General features: G+C 41.3%; 1 protein-coding gene across 1 annotated transcript; it reads right to left on the reverse strand.

Annotated features, from left to right (window-relative positions):
• Nucleotides 1-1,134: 1,134 nt before the first annotated feature.
• On the reverse strand, nucleotides 1,135-12,639 carry LOC117507155 (period circadian protein homolog 2-like). The gene is made up of 4 exons (XM_034166954.1): nucleotides 12,515-12,639; nucleotides 5,712-6,209; nucleotides 1,640-1,794; nucleotides 1,135-1,511 (listed from the first exon to the last, which is right to left on the reverse strand). Exons 2-4 carry the CDS (start codon nucleotides 5,951-5,953, stop codon nucleotides 1,363-1,365), a joined length of 546 nt encoding a protein of 181 aa, XP_034022845.1. The 5' UTR covers nucleotides 5,954-6,209; nucleotides 12,515-12,639; the 3' UTR covers nucleotides 1,135-1,362.
• Between the last annotated feature and the right edge of the window lie 7,271 nt (nucleotides 12,640-19,910).

Below are 19,910 nucleotides of genomic sequence, written 5' to 3' on the forward strand. Positions count from 1 at the left end.
AACGATCACAGAGTTAAACACGAACGCCACCCCCCCCCCCCCCCATGATGAAATTCGTGGAATTTCACGGATCAGCTGAGTTTTCACAGCCCTGCAATACCAGCCTAGATACCTGTGTTGTCAGGGCGCAGGGCTACTTTGTGTCACTAGGGTGAATAAAAAGTCTGCAGGAGCTTTCTCTTATTGTGCACCTGTTTTGGGGAATGATCTCCCTTTGGAGATAAAATAGTCAGATTCTGTACAGACTTTCAAGTCCAGACTTAAGACAGATCTATTCCCTCTCTGGTATGGTACTGGCATAGTATGGAACTATGTGTCCTATCCCTTTAACTCATTTGATTTGTAATGGAAGCAGGTCTTGGCCTCACTTTATCTAAATTCTGTGTCTGTTAGTGAAGCTCAGGGCTAGCTGCCTGTGATCACCTTAGTATCCCCTCTGCTTTCCTGTCGATTTACTGCTGGTGAACTCATAACTTAGGTGCAGTTATTTCTTGCCGACTGATTCTGCTCTTTTTCTCTCTGTCCGAGACACTGAAGACATTGCACAAGACTGATGGATGTGAACCAGAGGGTGTTGGACTGACCACGAGATGCCCTGGCTGAACCTGACACAGCACACTGCAGTCTGCTTTTGGAATGTAGTTTTCCATGAGGACAGCTTGTGCTGTGGCCCACTAACAATGTGATGGATGCTGGCCCTGCATCCCAGGGCACTGGACTCACGATGCCCTGCCTGTGGGGCCAAAGACTGTGTCCTCATCTCAATAATGCACTGTTTTGATGCTATTCTGTTTTTTCTGTTTCCTGTTGGTAAAAACTTTCTAAAAAACCTTGTAACTGTTACAATGTTCTAACCAGTGGGTCACCCCTCTGAGTCTTGTCTGCTTGCTGTTTCTTCCTCAGCATCATCAGAGGGAGCTTTTCCTCATCACTGTCACCTGTGTGCTTGCTCTAGGGGGCTGCTAAGGTTAGACCTTACTCGTGAAGCGCCTTGAGGCAGCCTTGTTATGATTTGGTGTTGTGTAATAAAATAAATTAAACTGAACAGACAGATAGTGTGGAAAGACAATATTTCTATATGATCACACATGGTAAGTAGAGTGGTAAAAATAAATACATGTGTAGAAAAACACATACACACAAGCAACATATGTCACAGACACGTGACTGCAGTAACTCATACATTTGTGTACATGCCTACTCTTGAGTTAAAAACAAAAGACAACAGGTACACATGCAAACATATATCCAAGTGTTTTCATTATTTAGACAGTTCATATGAGGATTAACTACTCCCCCCCACCATCAAAACAGGACACATAAAACACTCACATTTTCTTAAAAACAACACCAAAGTGAAGTTCAAGTACATGTATGTATGCATGAGAATACCGTGTTTTTAAGTGCATGTTCAGAAGTGACTCTCTCCAACTCCTCCAGTGTACAAACAGTAGCATCTCGCCGCTCATCCTGCCCATTCCGCACCAACAGTTTGTAGTATTCACTATTGGCTACAAACAACAAGAGGAACACAAACTACTTTGTTGGAAAAATATCTCCTTCTCTGTAATTTCTAAAATAATATCAATAGTGATACATTTCCATTTTTCTGCAGCAGATGAGTGTTTGACCAGATTACCTTGCAGTTGTTTAACACAGCTGAGTGCATAATGTAATGCCTCCACAGTACTAGCTTTACTGCGACTTCGTTTGTCTGATGGAAGTCTCTTCATCTCAGCCACTGTTACCATCACATCTTTATGGGCCTGCTGCTTTCCATCATTGGTATGCTCACTGCCACACAGTCAGAAATGCCATAAAACAAAGATAATCAGGTTACATACAGAAAACAGTACAAAATAAGTCTTTAATAACAGAGGTAAATCTTAATCAGGATTTATATACACATGTGTGTGTGTATGTGTGCCTGTGTGTATGTGCATATGTAGATATGTACAAGTATATAAGTAAGTGTATAAGCAAGGTGTGTATTTTAACTTTATTATCTTTTTCTTGTATGGTGTTTTAATTGTACGAGGGCTGTCAATAAAGTAACGGTCCTTTTTATTTTTTTCAAAAACTATATGGATTTCATTCATATGTTTTTACGTCAGACATGCTTGAACCCTCGTGCGCATGCGTGAGTTTTTCCACGGCCTGTCGGTGACGTCATTCGCCTGTGAGCACTCCTTGTGGGAGGAGTCGTCCAGCCCCTCGTCGGAATTCCTTTGTCTGAGAAGTTGCTGAGAGACTGGCGCGTTGTTTGATCAAAATTTTTTCTAAACCTGTGAGACACATCGAAGTGGACACGGTTCGAAAAATTAAGCTGGTTTTCAGTGAAAATTTTAACGGCTGATGAGAGATTTTGAGGTGATTCTGTCGCTTTAAGGACTTTTCACGGTGCGAGACGTCGCTCAGCGCTCTCAGGCGGCGTCATCAGCCTGTTCAAGCTGAAAACCTCCACATTTCAGGCTCTATTGATCCAGGACGTCGTGAGAGAACAGAGAAGTTTCAGAAGAAGTCGGTTTCAGCATTTTATCCGGATATTCCACTGTTAAAGGAGATTTTTTTAATGAAAGACGTGCGGACGGATCCGCGCGTCAGGACGCAGCCGACGCGGTGCGGCGGCACAGGAAAAACACCTCCGTGTTGATAACCATTTGTAAAATCCAGGCGGCTTTTGATGGCTTTCAGTGGAGTGAGTATATGAGAAATTGTTTAACAGGCAGGACATGTTCCAACTTGTCCTTAAGGCTTTCAACAGAGGTGTTTTTCCTGTGGCGGAGCGTCGCGGCGGCTGCGTCCCGACGCGCGGACCCGTCCGCACGTCTTTCATTAAAAAAATCTCCTTTAACAGTGGAATATCCGGATAAAATGCTGAAACCGACTTCTTCTGAAACTTCTCTGTTCTCTCACGACGTCCTGGATCAATAGAGCCTGAAATGTGGAGGTTTTCAGCTTCAACAGGCTGACGACGGCGGCTGAGAGCTCTGCACGACGTCTCGCACCGTGAAAAGTCCTTAAAGCGACAGAATCACCTCAAAATCTCTCATCAGCCGTTAAAATTTTCACTGAAAACCAGCTTAATTTTTCGAACCGTGTCCACTTCGATGTGTCTCACAGGTTTAGAAAAAATTTTGATCAAACAACGCGCCAGTCTCTCAGCAACTTCTCAGACAAAGGAATTCCGACGAGGGGCTGGACGACTCCTCCCACAAGGAGTGCTCACAGGCGAATGACGTCACCGACAGGCGTGGAAAAACTCACGCATGCGCACGAGGGTTCAAGCATGTCTGACGTAAAAACATATGAATGAAATCCATATAGTTTTTGAAAAAAATAAAAAGGACCGTAACTTTATTGACAGCCCTCGTATGTTAGATTATGGCTAATGTGCAATATGTTGGTCAATTTTCCATAGGCATGTAAGCAGTGTACTGTTTGCTGTTGTATTTATAGTCTTTTTGAGAGAGAAATGTCTGCAGAGTACTTGAAGTCCAAGACAAATTTCCCTTTGGGGACAATAAAGTGTATTGTATCGTATCTTACCATATTACAATAAAAATCTGCCCTATACTCATAAACCAGCCCACATGAGATACAAGAAAAAATAGGGCTGATAAATCATACACTTTTCCTATAAATTTTACTGCCCTGGAAACTGATTTACAAACTATATAAATGGGAAAAAGATAACATCAAGAATTACAATATATACTTCAGAATAATTTGTTTCTTTAAAGTTAAAAATTCACCACAGATTACTTTCTACATAATTAGTGTGAACAGCGATGTAATTATGTATCGTGTCTATTTATGATAGGAATCATATGTATCTTACTGTATAGCTTGTGTATCATTTCACCCCGTTATCACATATTACAACAATAATCTGCCCTATACTCGTAAACCAGCCCCCATGAGATACAAGAAAAAATAGGGCTGATAAATCATACAATTTTACTCCCCTGGAAACTGTGGCAATAAAATCAGGGTGATACAAATCTAAAAACAGGGTGATACAAAAAAAGATGTTGAAAATGCCAGGCTTTGTATCGCCCCGCTTTTCATCCAATGAGGTGCTCCCATTTCTCGGCCCCACCAATGACACACACCCATTTTGTGTTACCCTGGTGACAAGTGCAGGATCCTAATACAGGCTTCAGATCATTTCGTTCAACCAAGATGTCTGATCAAGGTGAGAGAGTTTTAGCCTCCCTAGCAGGGAGAATTATACAACTTGAGTTTCATACTGAAGTTGTGAGACATCAAGAAGTTAGTGAAGAGAGCACTCATGACTTAACAGAGAGACATTTTGATGATTATATAGATCAGACCTACTGTATTATGCTATTTATTATTAACACGTGTTGAATGAACGTTGTTGGTGTAGTGAGTAAATGAGTTATTAAATGGAGCTGACAATAATTATATGGTTCTTGTTCTTTATTTTTGTTGTAATATGTGATAAATATCTTATATTACATGTCTGATGTATCTGTCCAATGTATCTGTATCAGCCTGAGTCTGATGATATAGGGCGTGATACACAGACATGTGATAAGGTATATGTATCATATCGTATTTAGCCATGTTGTAGTTAGTTGGCTTTAGTCATTGGCCTCTTGTGACAAGCCTAAATTAGCCACAGCTTAGATAATGGTAGTGCTTCTGCACTAACCCAATCTACCACATCGTACTTATTTGTACCAAAGTGTTGAGGAGATGTCTAATACTCCCACAGACTAGGGAGAACGGGTGGGTATTGATCGATTATGCTCCGATGTGAGGTCTTGACCCCAACCATTACATACTAATAGGTGTCAGTGGTACCACTGTATTTACCATGCACCATTATAGACATAAATGCTCACATTATTCAAATCTCACAATATCTACAATGTTCCTGTAATATCATTTTTGTGTGCGATACAAGAAAACGCTACTAAAATAGCTTTCTTTATTGGTTTACAGGCTCTTTGTCATTGTCAGGCAGCATTTTGGAGTGTAAATGCATGATTTGGGGGGTTTCAAGTTCAGGGGTTATGTACACCGGGGGGTTAGACTAGATCATTTGGTTTGCATGTTCTTGTTCATAATAACTGCCCCCATTTTTTTAAGGGGGTAATACACTGCAACATTTAATTATGCAAAATAGTACCACCCCCTACCTTCATGACACGACGGAGGTCACTCGAGCATAGCGAGCCTTCAGGCAGCATTTAGGAGTGAAAAATGCATGATTTAGGGGGTTTCAATTTCAGGGGAGTACAGGGGAGTTAGACTAGATCATTTGGTCAATGATTTGCATTTTCTTGTTCATAGTAACCGTCTCCACTTTTTTAAGGGGGTATTTCTCCTAGTTTTAAGGACATTTCTTGTTGCTATCCAAACATTTTTTAACAAGGATTGTTGAACCGCACAACATTCATCACCAATGCTGTTAGAAAATACAGGCTGCTTTGTGTACAGATTTTTTTTAATCCTAAATGATGACATTTTTTGCAAACACTTCAATGCACCAGCATGACATTAACCATCTATCTGTTGTTGGAAATTTTGTATGTGGTTTTTGTAGTTAATGATGCAAATCATGAAAAACCCCTGCTATGGTATATTGCTGTGCTCTCCTTTAAGCTTGTGACAGTACCCCAGGTTACATACCAGAAGTCAGTCAACATGAGAAAAAAAATATATATATAAATAAATACCTCTTAGAGGTAGACCCTGTGTCACTGCCAGGGCTGTGATTGGCTAAGGAAGAAAGGTCATGTGATCTGCTTATGATCTCTTCATCATCCTGTTCCACTTCTACACCTGAAATGCCAGTCTCCTCTCCCTTGACGTGTTCCGGCTGTACTCCTCCCCTTTGTTGTCCTAATGATGCCATCTCCTCATCTCTACCTTCCCCTGTGGTACACTCTGCTTCTGGACAGACAGCACCTCCAGGCATCACTGAGCTTTTGGTCACAGATCAATAGAAATCTGCCCAATTATAGTAGACAGATGGGTTCCTCATAACTCTGACAGGGAGAGTGGCTTCCATGTGGTGAAGTGAGAGGAGTGTTCTTTTAACCAGCACTGAATGTAGATCACAGATGAGTAGATATTGGTCCAGTTACAGCACACAGTGGAGTTGTTCATGCGTAAGCATCGTGCAGTATGAATCTGCATAAAAACTGCACAAAAAGCTTGCTGTGAGGGTCAGCCTTAAGCACGAGAAAGGAAAGAAACAAAAAGAAACATAAAGAATCAGCATAAAAAAGTGATGGTGAGCAAATACAGAGCAATAAAAACTTATACCTACATATAGCTAATTTGGTGGAACCACAGGCTATGGAGTACCTACAATCATTTATGCAAAAAATATTATGCAGTTAAAATAATTAAGTTAAACTATGAGTACAAATATTATGCATGAGCTGCATCCACAAATACCCACTTTAGAAAATTACATCTTACAATAATGCGCTCAACTACATGTGGCGCCGTGGAGCACTGACTTATTGTCATCTATGCTGGACTTAAAACAATGCATGCCAGTTACAAATTTAGTCCGACCTTCTCAGACGCTGCAGAATGTCACATGACAGTGACATTAAAATTTTACTACACCCACCATACAGTCAGGATCTCACACCCTCTGACTTTTTCCCTTTTCCCAAGCTGAAATAACACCTGAACGGACACCGTTACACTAAGAGAAAAGAGAAGACACCAGATTGCTTCACTGATAAAATACAAGAACTTTTAAGTGTGTGGAAACGGAAGGTGACTACATGGAAAAGTAATGACACTGCCTGATGGAGAACATCTCGGGTTTTAAGCCAATGGTGTCCAAAGTATTCCAGAAAGGGCCAAGAGGGTGCAGGTTTTCTCTGCAGCCACTGACTCCAGCAGGTGATTTCACTGATGATCATCCCATCTACTCAAAATGATGTTAATCAGTGAAATCACCTGCTGGAGTCAGTGGCTGCAGAGAAAACCTGCACCCTCTTGGCCCTTTCTGGAATACTTTGGACACCACTGCTTTAAGCAGATATGCAATTCATGTGAGTATCATGCTTGTTTAAATAATCGCATAGGAGGCACAACTTTTCAGCCAACCCTTGTACATGAAGCTCTGGCATATGTAAAGCATCACTGTAAAGCACTTTGGAGAACAGAACTACAAAAGAATAATCCAATCTATTCCTTAAGCAAACAGTAATAATTAAGAAAGTGCATTCATCCTGCTGCTTTACAATTTACAAGCACCACAGCCTTTTGTGGGGTGACACCAACTATCTCAGTGTTAGAATCATGCTTAAACTTCAAAGCCTACTGCTGCGGATGACAATGGGTGCACTTCTCCCTAGTCAGTTTTATGTCCACCTAGTCTGGATGTGCTGACTGTAGTTGATAGATGGAGAATCAAAGCACCCAAGAAGATCTGTTCCAACCTTCCTTTTCTCTCAAAAATTCTTGAAAGGGTAGTTGTAAAACAGCTAACTGATCATCTGCAGAGGAATGGTCTATTTGAAGAGTTTCAGTCAGGTTTTAGAATTCATCATAGTACAGAAACAGCATTAGTGAAGGTTACAAATGATCTTCTTATGGCCTCGGACAGTGGACTCATCTCTGTGCTTGTTCTGTTAGACCTCAGTGCTGCTTTTGATACTGTTGACCATAAAATTTTATTACAGAGATTAGAGCATGCCATAGGTATTAAAGGCACTGCGCTGCGGTGGTTTGAATCATATTTGTCTAATAGATTACAATTTGTTCATGTAAATGGGGAATCTTCTTCACAGACTAAAGTTAATTATGGAGTTCCACAAGGTTCTGTGCTAGGACCAATTTTATTCACTTTATACATGCTTCCCTTAGGCAGTATTATTAGACGGTATTGCTTAAATTTTCATTGTTACGCAGATGATACCCAGCTTTATCTATCCATGAAGCCAGAGGACACACACCAATTAGCTAAACTGCAGGATTGTCTTACAGACATAAAGACATGGATGACCTCTAATTTCCTGCTTTTAAACTCAGATAAAACTGAAGTTATTGTACTTGGCCCCACAAATCTTAGAAACATGGTGTCTAACCAGATCCTTACTCTGGATGGCATTACCCTGACCTCTAGTAATACTGTGAGAAATCTTGGAGTCATTTTTGATCAGGATATGTCATTCAAAGCGCATATTAAACAAATATGTAGGACTGCTTTTTTGCATTTACGCAATATCTCTAAAATCAGAAAGGTCTTGTCTCAGAGTGATGCTGAAAAACTAATTCATGCATTTATTTCCTCTAGGCTGGACTATTGTAATTCATTATTATCAGGTTGTCCTAAAAGTTCCCTAAAAAGCCTTCAGTTAATTCAAAATGCTGCAGCTAGAGGACTGACGGGGACTAGAAGGAGAGAGCATATCTCACCCATATTGGCCTCTCTTCATTGGCTTCCTGTTAATTCTAGAATAGAATTTAAAATTCTTCTTCTTACTTATAAGGTTTTGAATAATCAGGTCCCATCTTATCTTAGGGACCTCGTAGTACCATATCACCCCAATAGAGCGCTTCGCTCTCAGACTGCAGGCTTACTTGTAGTTCCTAGGGTTTGTAAGAGTAGAATGGGAGGCAGAGCCTTCAGCTTTCAGGCTCCTCTCCTGTGGAACCAGCTCCCAATTCAGATCAGGGAGACAGACACCCTCTCTACTTTTAAGATTAGGCTTAAAACTTTCCTTTTTGCTAAAGCTTATAGTTAGGGCTGGATCAGGTGACCCTGAACCATCCCTTAGTTATGCTGCTATAGACGTAGACTGCTGGGGGGTTCCCATGATGCATTGTTTCTTTCTCTTTTTGCTCTGTATGCACCACTCTGCATTTAATCATTAGTGATCGATCTCTGCTCCCCTCCACAGCATGTCTTTTTCCTGGTTCTCTCCCTCAGCCCCAACCAGTCCCAGCAGAAGACTGCCCCTCCCTGAGCCTGGTTCTGCTGGAGGTTTCTTCCTGTTAAAAGGGAGTTTTTCCTTCCCACTGTAGCCAAGTGCTTGCTCACAGGGGGTCGTTTTGACCGTTGGGGTTTTACATAATTATTGTATGGCCTTGCCTTACAATATAAAGCGCCTTGGGGCAACTGTTTGTTGTGATTTGGCGCTATATAAAAAAATTGATTGATTGATTGATTGAAGTTGTTCATTATTTTGGCCTGTGCTCCTCTGAAGACACTTTCAGCTTCATAGTATTGTTTTTTTTTTGGTGTATGTTTGACTCCATACCATGTGGATTTTTTTTTGTTATGCTTCTTTCCAGCACATCAACTAGTTATCCTGTAGGTTTCCACTGTTAACTTTGTGTTACAGTCTGTTATAAGTCTGATAACAGGGTGCTCCCTGTTATCAGACTTATAACAATGGTCAAAATAATTTATTTGAAAAAAATTCTAATTTTTTTATTTGGCAGTTCAATTTGGATAGTGAAGAAACTGTAAACTATGAGAAGTTGGAATTTAAATTTCAAGTCAAGCAATCTAGAATCCTTTAAAAGTATGAGGCCACTATGTTTTTTTTAAGATTTAGGGCATATAAATAATTTTCTTTGGCACTATTATAATTTTAGTAATTAGCCTTTAACTAGGGGATTCATAATATGACATTACCAACACAATTAAAATTTGAGTTGTCTAGAAAAAAATAACAAAAAATAATTAAAATTTTGTCAATTTAGTGAAATTTGGGTGTCCCTTTCACTTTAATGTTCTAGTGCTTTTAGTTTTATTACACAGTTGTGACACCTGCCTATTAACCAGTGTCCTAAAATGAGAATGGATGTTTTTGATAAGCTATCTCAAAGGAGAATCCTTGGGTAATGCTTGAATGTCTTCATTTTGATGGTTACCTTATGGACCATCTACTTGTATCATGACGGAAAATCAGTTATGACACTACAGTCAGAAGGTGAATTTCCTTCACTTTAATCCCGCACACAAGCATCTCAGTATCGAGAATGGCAGCAACTTTGCATGTTTCCAAACTGCATCACCTAGTAGATAGGTACGGACCACTAGTCTCCTGGGTGACTGCCAATCGAGACCAGAGGCAGTTCTGTAGGATGCTGGATGCAATAATGTGTAGGACCAGCAGATGTTGCCAGACTAAATCTGAATTTGAAAGACCTTACTGTACATACAAAACTGGTGGAATGCAGCATTTACTGCAATGAAAGAAACTATTATTTTATAAAGCAGTTATCAAAGCAAATTATTTCAAAGAGTATGTGCATGCAAGTATGAAATTAATTTATGCAAAAATGTTTAATACCTTCAGCTGCTATATTTGTGTCACAAACACAAATGCCAGTCACATAATGCATGATGGAATTTTTGCTGAATCACACATGCGTGTGTTCTAGGGCTGAAACGATTAGTCGAGTAACTTGAATAATTTGATTACAAAGAATGTTTGAGGCAAATTCTGTGCCTCGAAGCTCTGTTTAGGGCCCCTTCACACATAAGAAGGAGCTGCCTCCAACGCCTCGTACACATGTTGCTATAATTATTTGCGCACACCAGCGGCCGGAAGACAGAGAGTGCCCTGTGAGAGCCCATTCGAACCCTCTTGTGGCAGGAGCTGGACAAATTCCAAGTGACACACACGAACATCCAACACCGCTTGCTTGACACTTAGAAAATGTGTGGCCATTTGCGCTGTCAGCCACATGTGTTGCAAAAAGCAACACATGTGGCATGCATGTGTACCCCCCCGAAACACATGTGGCGTATGTCCCCCCCCCCCCCACACACACACACACACACACATACGTGGCATGCGGGGGACACACTTGCATAAAATGCCGATATGTATAGTATGTACAGACATGATCATATGGGGGCTGGACAGCCATGTCTGAGTGCACACAGCACAGGGAGCTGCCTGTCAGCTGATCACAACACACTGGAAATTATGGATCAGTGCACACGATGTGTCACATTACAAACAGAAACCACCGCCAGGACAGGTATATAAATACAATGAGATCCCTGGACTATTGATGTTGTTTAAAAATGCAAAAGTACTTTTTATCCGATTACTCGATTAATCGCCAGAATAATCAAAAGAATACTTGATCACTAAAATAATCAATAGCTGCAGCTCTAGTATGTTCCATGTAGTACACAAAAGTAGACCAAGACAGGTGATTTTGTGTCTCTGAAAATAATAAACGTCTCAAGAAGGTTGCTGCGCACCACCTCTACCACCTTTGGAAACTGCACAGAACACATTCAGAAACATCCCAAATAGTACTAAACACACTGATAATGGGCATGACAACCTTGCAGAACATACATCCATAGGCGTTTAATGTCAACATGTCATTATGGATATATTCTTGCACTGGCTGGTGAAAGTCAAGACTATAAATGTTTCAGCTCATATAAACCAATCTAAGTCCGTAAGAAGAGGGTCACAATACTACAACACAACTGTCACATATTACTGTGTAATAACCAAGATGAAAAACCTGGCACTGCAATCTGTAAGAAGGATCTGCATCATGTATAAAAGCGCCAAATATTTTGTTTCTGCATAGGCTCCGCAAAAGTAACACCAAACACTTTAGCAATACACAGTGACCTCTACTAACAGTAAGAACAAATATAAGTGTGTAGATGATGCGGACCGTCTCATCCACAGTTGTTCTGAACCGGTACTGTCGAGGGCGAAGCTGATAACAGTTAACTAGTTAGCCTATGTTGTGTGGGCCGCTGAAGAGGAGGTACTGCTGGCCCACCACCACCAGAGGGCGCCCTGCCTGGAGTGCGGGCTCCAGGCACCAGAGGGCGCTACCGCATCATGGGAGTAATCTGGGTGACAGCTGTCACCCATCTCCAAACACAGCTGTTTCTACTCAGCACCGAGGTATATCAGGAGGACGGCGTCTCCACCTCAGTGCCGAGATATCGCCTTAAGACTGAGGTAACATTCTCTGCCTTCATATTCTGAATAACCAGCTAAGATTTGTAAACCGTTTCAGGACTGCTGACTACTAACAGCTAAATTGCTTGAATAAGTACTCACCTTCCTGCTGTATATTGTCAAGAGGTGGAGGCGGCTTCTCCCCTCTCCGTGGCTGGGTGCTGTCGCATCCACATCTGTGTGTTGTTGCTCTCTCCTGCCAGCAGTACCGGATCCGACGAGCGGAGGCAGTGGCCACCTGGGAATTCGGGACTTGGCGGTTCCAGTATTTCCGGGGGTCGGTGGCAGAGGAGATCTGGGTGGTTCCGGTTCGACTGAGACGGACGTCTCCTACCTTCGAGCCTGCCCACACGACACCAGTGGAATTCGGTGTAAACCCAAAGTGTCAATTGTTGTATTGGTTGTGCATTTTCACAACAGTAAAAATTGTTATTTACTTTCTCCATTGTCCGTTCATTGCGCCCCCTGTTGTGGGTCCGTGTTCCTACACTTTCACAACAGCCTAGCCACTATGACACGTCAAAGTGTCATTTTCAGGAATGAATCTTTACCTTGTTGCAGCCACGTCTGTTCCAATCTCAAGATTTTAAAATAAAATAAAATAAAGTTGTTAAATTAATGTTCTGGTCATGTTAACGGCATTTTTTTTCTCTTCCAAATACCGTCTATACCATCTATTTGACACATTTGTACAACGTGAGGCCGCCGCAGATTGACTCCTCCCCCTCTACGATGATTTGACAAATTGGTTTCGTATGTATCGTGTGATTGGATATAAATCTGGCAGTAGGCGTCGCTTACACGGCGCGGTCTGTCAGAGGCTGACCCGTGATTCACGTGTATGTCCATGTTACGCAACAGGGGGAGAAGGAGCCCACAGCCAGCTGCGCCGTGACGTGTCCACCTCTCTGCCGCTGCGAGAAGCCCACAAATTCATATGAAAAAAAAAAAAAAAAAAATTACCAGTAACAATTTTGCTAAGTTGCAAGGAAAAACCGAACTGTTGACAGATGGGTGCGACAAGCTAATTACAAAACAATTTTGATTTTGTGAAAAGCAACAACATACTTCAACAGAAAATAAAATGTGTAGAGTTAGCTCCCTTTGCCTTATTAGAGCAGCACACATGCCATAGGCGTAGGTGAAGGTGGGGAGTGTGTGTGTGTGGGGGGGGGGGGGAGCAGAGGGGGTGCAATTTTAGATTTCCTCCTCTAGTGAAATATTCAATACTTATGGCTCGTTCACACAGTTATTTTGGAAACCAGCTTTTTCCCTGAGTTTTGGCCTTTCATCCACTGAAAATGGAGCTTTTGCAAAACTCCGCCCAGTGAGATTTTGGAAAATGCTGGTTTAATTTTTTTGCATGTAGGAAAAGTAAAACTGAGTTTTTGTCCTTTTTTTCCTGGCTTCTGATTGGGCAGCATGGCTATATGGTAATGATGAATTCACAAGCTGACTGTAGAAAAACCATCACACCAGCCATCACAGCAGAATTCCTATCATCAGACTGCAATTGCGTGAGGTGGCGGCATACAACATGGACCAAAATCTTCATTGACAGATGTAACAGAGTTTTAGCATTTCCTGAATCAGAATCAAGTTTATTGCCAAGTTTTCACATACAAGCCATTTGTTATGGTGTTTGGTGCATAACAACAAACATAAGTTCAATAAAACCAAACTGTCTGCATGTTACCGTAATGTGTAGAGTCTCAGGGTGGTGGGGGAGGGAGGCATGGTGGTTGTGTGAGACAGTGTTAATGGGTGTCATCGGCCAGTGAGGCTGACTGCAGATGGGAAAAGGCTGTTCTTGTGGTGAGACGTTTTTCTCCTGATGGTCCTCAGCCTCCCATCAGAGGGGAGAGTCTCACAAATATAGCATTCAGGGTGGGAGGGGTCACCCATTATCTTTCTGACTTGTCTCAGGGTCCTTGAGACGTACAGGTCCTGGAGAGATAGAAGATTGCAGCTAATCATCTTCTCTGCAGAGCAGATGATATGCTGCAGTCTGTCCTTGTCCTTGTTGGTGGCAGTAGCATAAAAGATAGTGATGGCTGTTTATGAATGTACAATTATTATTTGGGAGATTCATTTTTTCTGCTCCTGCAGGAAGTACATCCCCTGCTAGGCTTTCTTGAGGTCACTTGTAATGTTGGAGCTCAGGAAGCAGAGGTTCTCCACTGTTTCAACTGGGGATTCACAAAGTGTGAGGGCTTTAAATGCAGCTGGACCTTTCCTGAAGTCCACCATCATCTCCAATTCCTTTTAAGTGTTGAGCTCCAAGTTATTCTGTCTGCATCAGAGATATGTCTGATGATGAGAGTTGTGTCATCCACAAATTTCAGGAGTTTGACTGACTGGTGACTGAAGGTGGTGTACAAGGAGAAGAGCAGAGGAGAAGGGACACAGCAGTGTTATACTGTATTAAAAGAAGTTGTTCTGGATTTGATGGTAATTTTAAAAGCTTTTTGTGATGTTACAGATTAATTTATCTTCGTAAATCACACAAATTATTCACATTTACCTTCACAGGGTGATTCTCTGCACTTTAATTATTTAACTTTCATGGTCTTTTCTCCTTGTTCTGGCTCTTACAGCGACTATGTGAATGCAGCATTGCCACCTGTCATTTTGCTGCTGACAGTGCTTTACAAAGTGTTTTGTATTTTCATATGAACTGAGATATTTTTTTTAAACCAAAGGCGGAAAGTCCTTTTTTCTAAAAATACATGTTAATGTGTGTACTCAGCATTACTTGGGTCAGGTCTATCATCATGCACTGGTGTTGCACATGATACACCCCTAATTCTAAATAGCCATGTGTGTGTCATGGCCAGGTGATATGTGGGCATCCATTTTGCTTTGACTAGCTCGTGGAACTCTTCAGCAATGAGGGACCTGACCATGCACAGAGAAGCATGTTCCATCACATTTGTATTGTAATTAGTTTCTTAATGGTCCTCACTGTGCAAGTAGTACACCTCATCTGGGTCTCCCAAAATAACTGGTTTATTGCCGGTTCCTGAGGATTTTCTGGAGATTAAGTGTCAAAGAAATCCAGGTGTTGGATTTGATCACTGCTTAGAGTCCAAGTCAAACAACAATTACCCTCCTATGTATGTACCTTTTATCACATTTTCAATTTTCTCTTATTCAATCAATCAATCAATCAATTTTTTTATATAGCGCCAAATCACAACAAACAGTTGCCCCAAGGCGCTTTATATTGTAAGGCAAGGCCATACAATAATTATGTAAAACCCCAACGGTCAAAACGACCCTCTGTGAGCAAGCACTTGGCTACAGTGGGAAGGAAAAACTCCCTTTTAACAGGAAGAAACCTCCAGCAGAACCAGGCTCAGGGAGGGGCAGTCTTCTGCTGGGACTGGTTGGGGCTGAGGGAGAGAACCAGGAAAAAGACATGCTGTGGAGGGGAGCAGAGATCGATCACTAATGATTAAATGCAGAGTGGTGCATACAGAGCAAAAAGAGAAAGAAACAGTGCATCATGGGAACCCCCCAGCAGTCTACGTCTATAGCAGCATAACTAAGGGATGGTTCAGGGTCACCTGATCCAGCCCTAACTATAAGCTTTAGCAAAAAGGAAAGTTTTAAGCCTAATCTTAAAGTAGAGAGGGTGTCTGTCTCCCTGATCTGAATTGGGAGCTGGTTCCACAGGAGAGGAGCCTGAAAGCTGAAGGCTCTGCCTCCCATTCTACTCTTACAAACCCTAGGAACTACAAGTAAGCCTGCAGTCTGAGAGCGAAGCGCTCTATTGGGGTGATATGGTACTACGAGGTCCCTAAGATAAGATGGGACCTGATTATTCAAAACCTTATAAGTAAGAAGAAGAATTTTAAATTCTATTCTAGAATTAACAGGAAGCCAATAAAGAGAGGCCAATATGGGTGAGATATGCTCTCTCCTTCTAGTCCCCGTCAGTACTCTAGCTGCAGCATTTTGAATTAACTGAAGGCTTTTTAGGGAACTTTTAGGACAACCTGATAATAATGAATTACAATAGTCCAGCCTAGAGGAAATAAATGCATGAATTAGTTTTTCAGCATCACTCTGAGACAAGACCTTTCTGATTTTAGAGATATTGCGTAAATGCAAAAAAGCAGTCCTACATATTTGTTTAATATGCGCTTTGAATGACATATCCTGATCAAAAATGACTCCAAGATTTCTCACAGTATTACTAGAGGTCAGGGTAATGCCATCCAGAGTAAGGATCTGGTTAGACACCATGTTTCTAAGATTTGTGGGGCCAAGTACAATAACTTCAGTTTTATCTGAGTTTAAAAGCAGGAAATTAGAGGTCATCCATGTCTTTATGTCTGTAAGACAATCCTGCAGTTTAGCTAACATAGCACTACTATTATTCTGAACACTACTGTATAAATTACAGGACTATGTCACTTTCACCAAAGATAAACATCACAATTACTATATTGAGGAAATAAGTGCTTACTGCTGGTGTTCTTCAGACAAACATGTTATGATTCTATCTGATGCTGAAGTTGTGAAACACTAAAGGGGAATGATCTTGTTTATCTGTGTGACTGATAAGCTAAACCTTCACCAGAGAGCCGAAAGGGACCAACAAGTGTCAAAACACAATTTATCAGCATTAGAAAAAGAAGCATGACACACATCAGTTGTAGTCATTATTCCGTCATTCCTTCAAATAGCTGTGTGAGGTGTTAGGACGGCAGTTTGGTGATTGTTTTTCATGACTTCATGGCGTAAAGCTGTTGTTTAGATATTTCAGGGTGAAAAACAGACTTGTTCAGTGTCATAACAATAATTAGCAATAACAAGGATTCTTTATTTCCAATTTTCTGTCAGGCTATAATCCATGACTCTCTTTTTCATATTGTCCACATATGTTGCACATATGCTGTTAAAAATGCAAAAGTCTGACCAACATTGCTTGGAAGTAGATATAGCATCAAAATATAATAAACAGATGGATAGTCAAATAATAAAAGTGTGGTTGGAGATGAGGAATGAGGATGAGGAAGGTATGTGCAAAAACTGAAGGGACTAATAAGGTTCTAATAAAGTCTAAGACTTATACGACTAATAAGATAATGGTCCAATTTCCTCAGCAAAGGAGGTTATCGGTTCATGCATACTTTTGTCTCTGTTCACTGCCTGTAAAACAGCACAACACACCCTGTGTTCTCTCCTTGCAGGTGGTGAGCCCATATGGAGGTAAAAACCACATTGGTTCTTGTGGCTGAGCCCCGCTGAGCCCCATGGCTGTAGACCCACCCACCAGATGCTCACTTGCACGCTCTCACCCTCTAAGGCAGACCTGGGCAAACTACGGCCCGCGGGCCACATCCGGCCCTTTCTGCATCCCTGTCCGGCCCGCGTGAGGCCAATCATAAATTAAAAAATAAATTGAAAAAATAACGATGTTATGCATGAAATACAACTGTGCTGCTTTTATTTTGAAAATACGCTCGCGCCTATTCCGTATGTGTGTGAAGGTGAACAGCGGGATGTGATGCTAGCCCTGTCACCCTCAAAATGTCAGCTCATGCTAAGAAAAGAAAAATCGGTAACGAATGTCGTGTTTTCAATAAGACGTGGACTGCCAAGTATTTCTTTACAGAAATTAAAGGTAAAGCCTTGTGCTTAATTTGTGGTACAGAAGCTGCTGTGTTTAAAGATTACAATTTGAATCGCCACTACACGACTAAGCATGAGGATAAATACAGAAATTTGTCAGATGACGAGCGCGCGAGGGAGTCTGCTGCATTGCTCGCAAAACTGCAAGCCCGACAAGGACTTTTTACTAAACTTCACACCACCAGAGATGCAGCCACCAGGATAAGTTATGTAATCTCTCACAAAATCGCCAGAAAAAGTAAAGCGTTTTCTGACGGAGAGTTTGTTAAGGAGTGCTTATTGGACTCTGTTTCACTGATTTGTCCAGAGAAAAAGAACGCGTTTGAGAACGTGTCACTCTCCCGACGCACTGTCACGAGGCGGGTGGAGGACATCGCTAGAAACTTGCAGCTTCAGCTGAAGAACAGAGCCGCCGACTTTGACTGTTTTTCTCTGGCATTAGATGAAAGCTGTGATGTACGTGACACCAACCAGCTACTAATTTTTTTTACGTGGGAGTAAGTGCGGACTTTCAAATCACAGAGGAGCTGGCAGCCATGCAGTCAATGAAAGGGACAACCACTGGTCTGGACTTGTTCACAGAGGTAAATGCATGTTTGGACAAATTAGGACTGAAATGAGAAAAGCTAACAGGTGTGACAACGGACGGTTGTCCAAATCTGACAGGGAAGAATGTTGGGCTTCTAAAGAGAATGCAGGATAAAGTGACAGAAATCAACCCTGTGCAGAAATTAACATTTTTACATTGCATTATACATCAGGAAGTTTTATGTAAGACAGTGTTGCAAATTAATCACGTTGTTGATGCTGTAACTAAAATAGTGAACTTCATCAGAGCGAGAGCATTAAATCACAGACAATTTGTTGCACTTCTGGAGGAAAATGAGACTGAACATAGTCAAATAAGCTATCACTGTGCTGTCAGGTGGCTCAGCTTGGGCAAAGTACTGAAAAGTGTCTGGGACCTGAAAGACTAGATTCAGGCTTTCTGTGTTAAGAAAAGACATGACATCCCAGAGCTTTCAGATGAAGACTGGGTGGCAGACCTCGGATTTGCCGTGGATGTGACTGCACTTTTGAATGAATTAAATGTCAAACTGCAGTGCAAGGGCGCTTTTGTGTATGAGATGTACAGTGCAGTGAAGGCTTTCATGAGAAAGCTGCAGCTTATCTCGAACCAAGTGAAGGACAACATTCTGACCCACTTGCCAACACTAAAGGAAACCACAAGATCAGCCAATCACCTCCACAAGTACTCAACCATGTTAGAAGCTCTGCATGAAGAGTTTTCAAGGAGATTTCAAGATTTCAAAACTCTTGAAAGTGAAATGCACATGGTTTCTTTTCCCTTCAGCTTTAGTGTTGATAATGCACCAAGTGATGTTCAGATGGAACTCATTGACCTACAGTCTGACGTACTTCTGGCAGAGCACTTTAGGTCGGTCTCACTGCTGGACTTTTACTCCTCTCTGAAAAAGGAGAGCTTTCCACACCTGAGGAGACATGCTCAGAGTATCCTAGCCCTCTTTGGCTCTACATTCGTGTGTGAACAGACATTCTCAGTGATGAAGTTCAACAAATCTAAACACAGATCCTCTGTCACTGATGACCACCTCTCAGCTGTTCTGCGCATAGCTACTTCTGACATTCAGCCAGATTTCAATGCCCTTGTTGAAGCCCAGAACCGACTGGATTATTCTCACTGAAGAGGTGAAATGAGGTTGAAAACATTGCAAGATATTGTTTGATGTATTATTGTATGCCTGTATTTGACCTCTACACTACAATTTCACATAGCCTAATTATAAATAGTTACAGAATAGTTTTATTCTCCCAGTTACCAGTACCAGCTATTCAAAATATGCAATTAAGTGCATTTTCCAATGAAAAAAGTTGAGTAGAATTGTTTTACAATATTTACAGTTATAATGTGAAAAGTTGCCATGTTGGAAGAACCGCAGTAATGGTAAAAATTCAGTTGCCAGAAATTTATTTTATTCTGAAAATGCCTGGTTAAACTAAAAAGATGCTTTTATTGTGAAGCTAAAAGAGCGAACGTGTCATTGTGTGTTTATATATGTGACTTGACTCGATTTCGTGTGGTTCACACCTGTAAGATGTTTCAGACCACGTGTCTTCTGTTTTTCACTCCACCTGTATACTGCAGCTGCGAATTAGTAATTAAATGTGAAATTTTTAGCATACAACAGTTCTCATTATTAAAAACTTCAGATATTCATGAACTGAATGATACACATTATGTAACTAAGTGCATTTTTACAATGGAAGACAGTTGGGCAGAAT

Source organism: Thalassophryne amazonica, chromosome 3 (assembly GCF_902500255.1).
Source record: "Thalassophryne amazonica chromosome 3, fThaAma1.1, whole genome shotgun sequence".
NCBI classification, from domain to species: Eukaryota; Metazoa; Chordata; class Actinopteri; order Batrachoidiformes; family Batrachoididae; genus Thalassophryne; species Thalassophryne amazonica.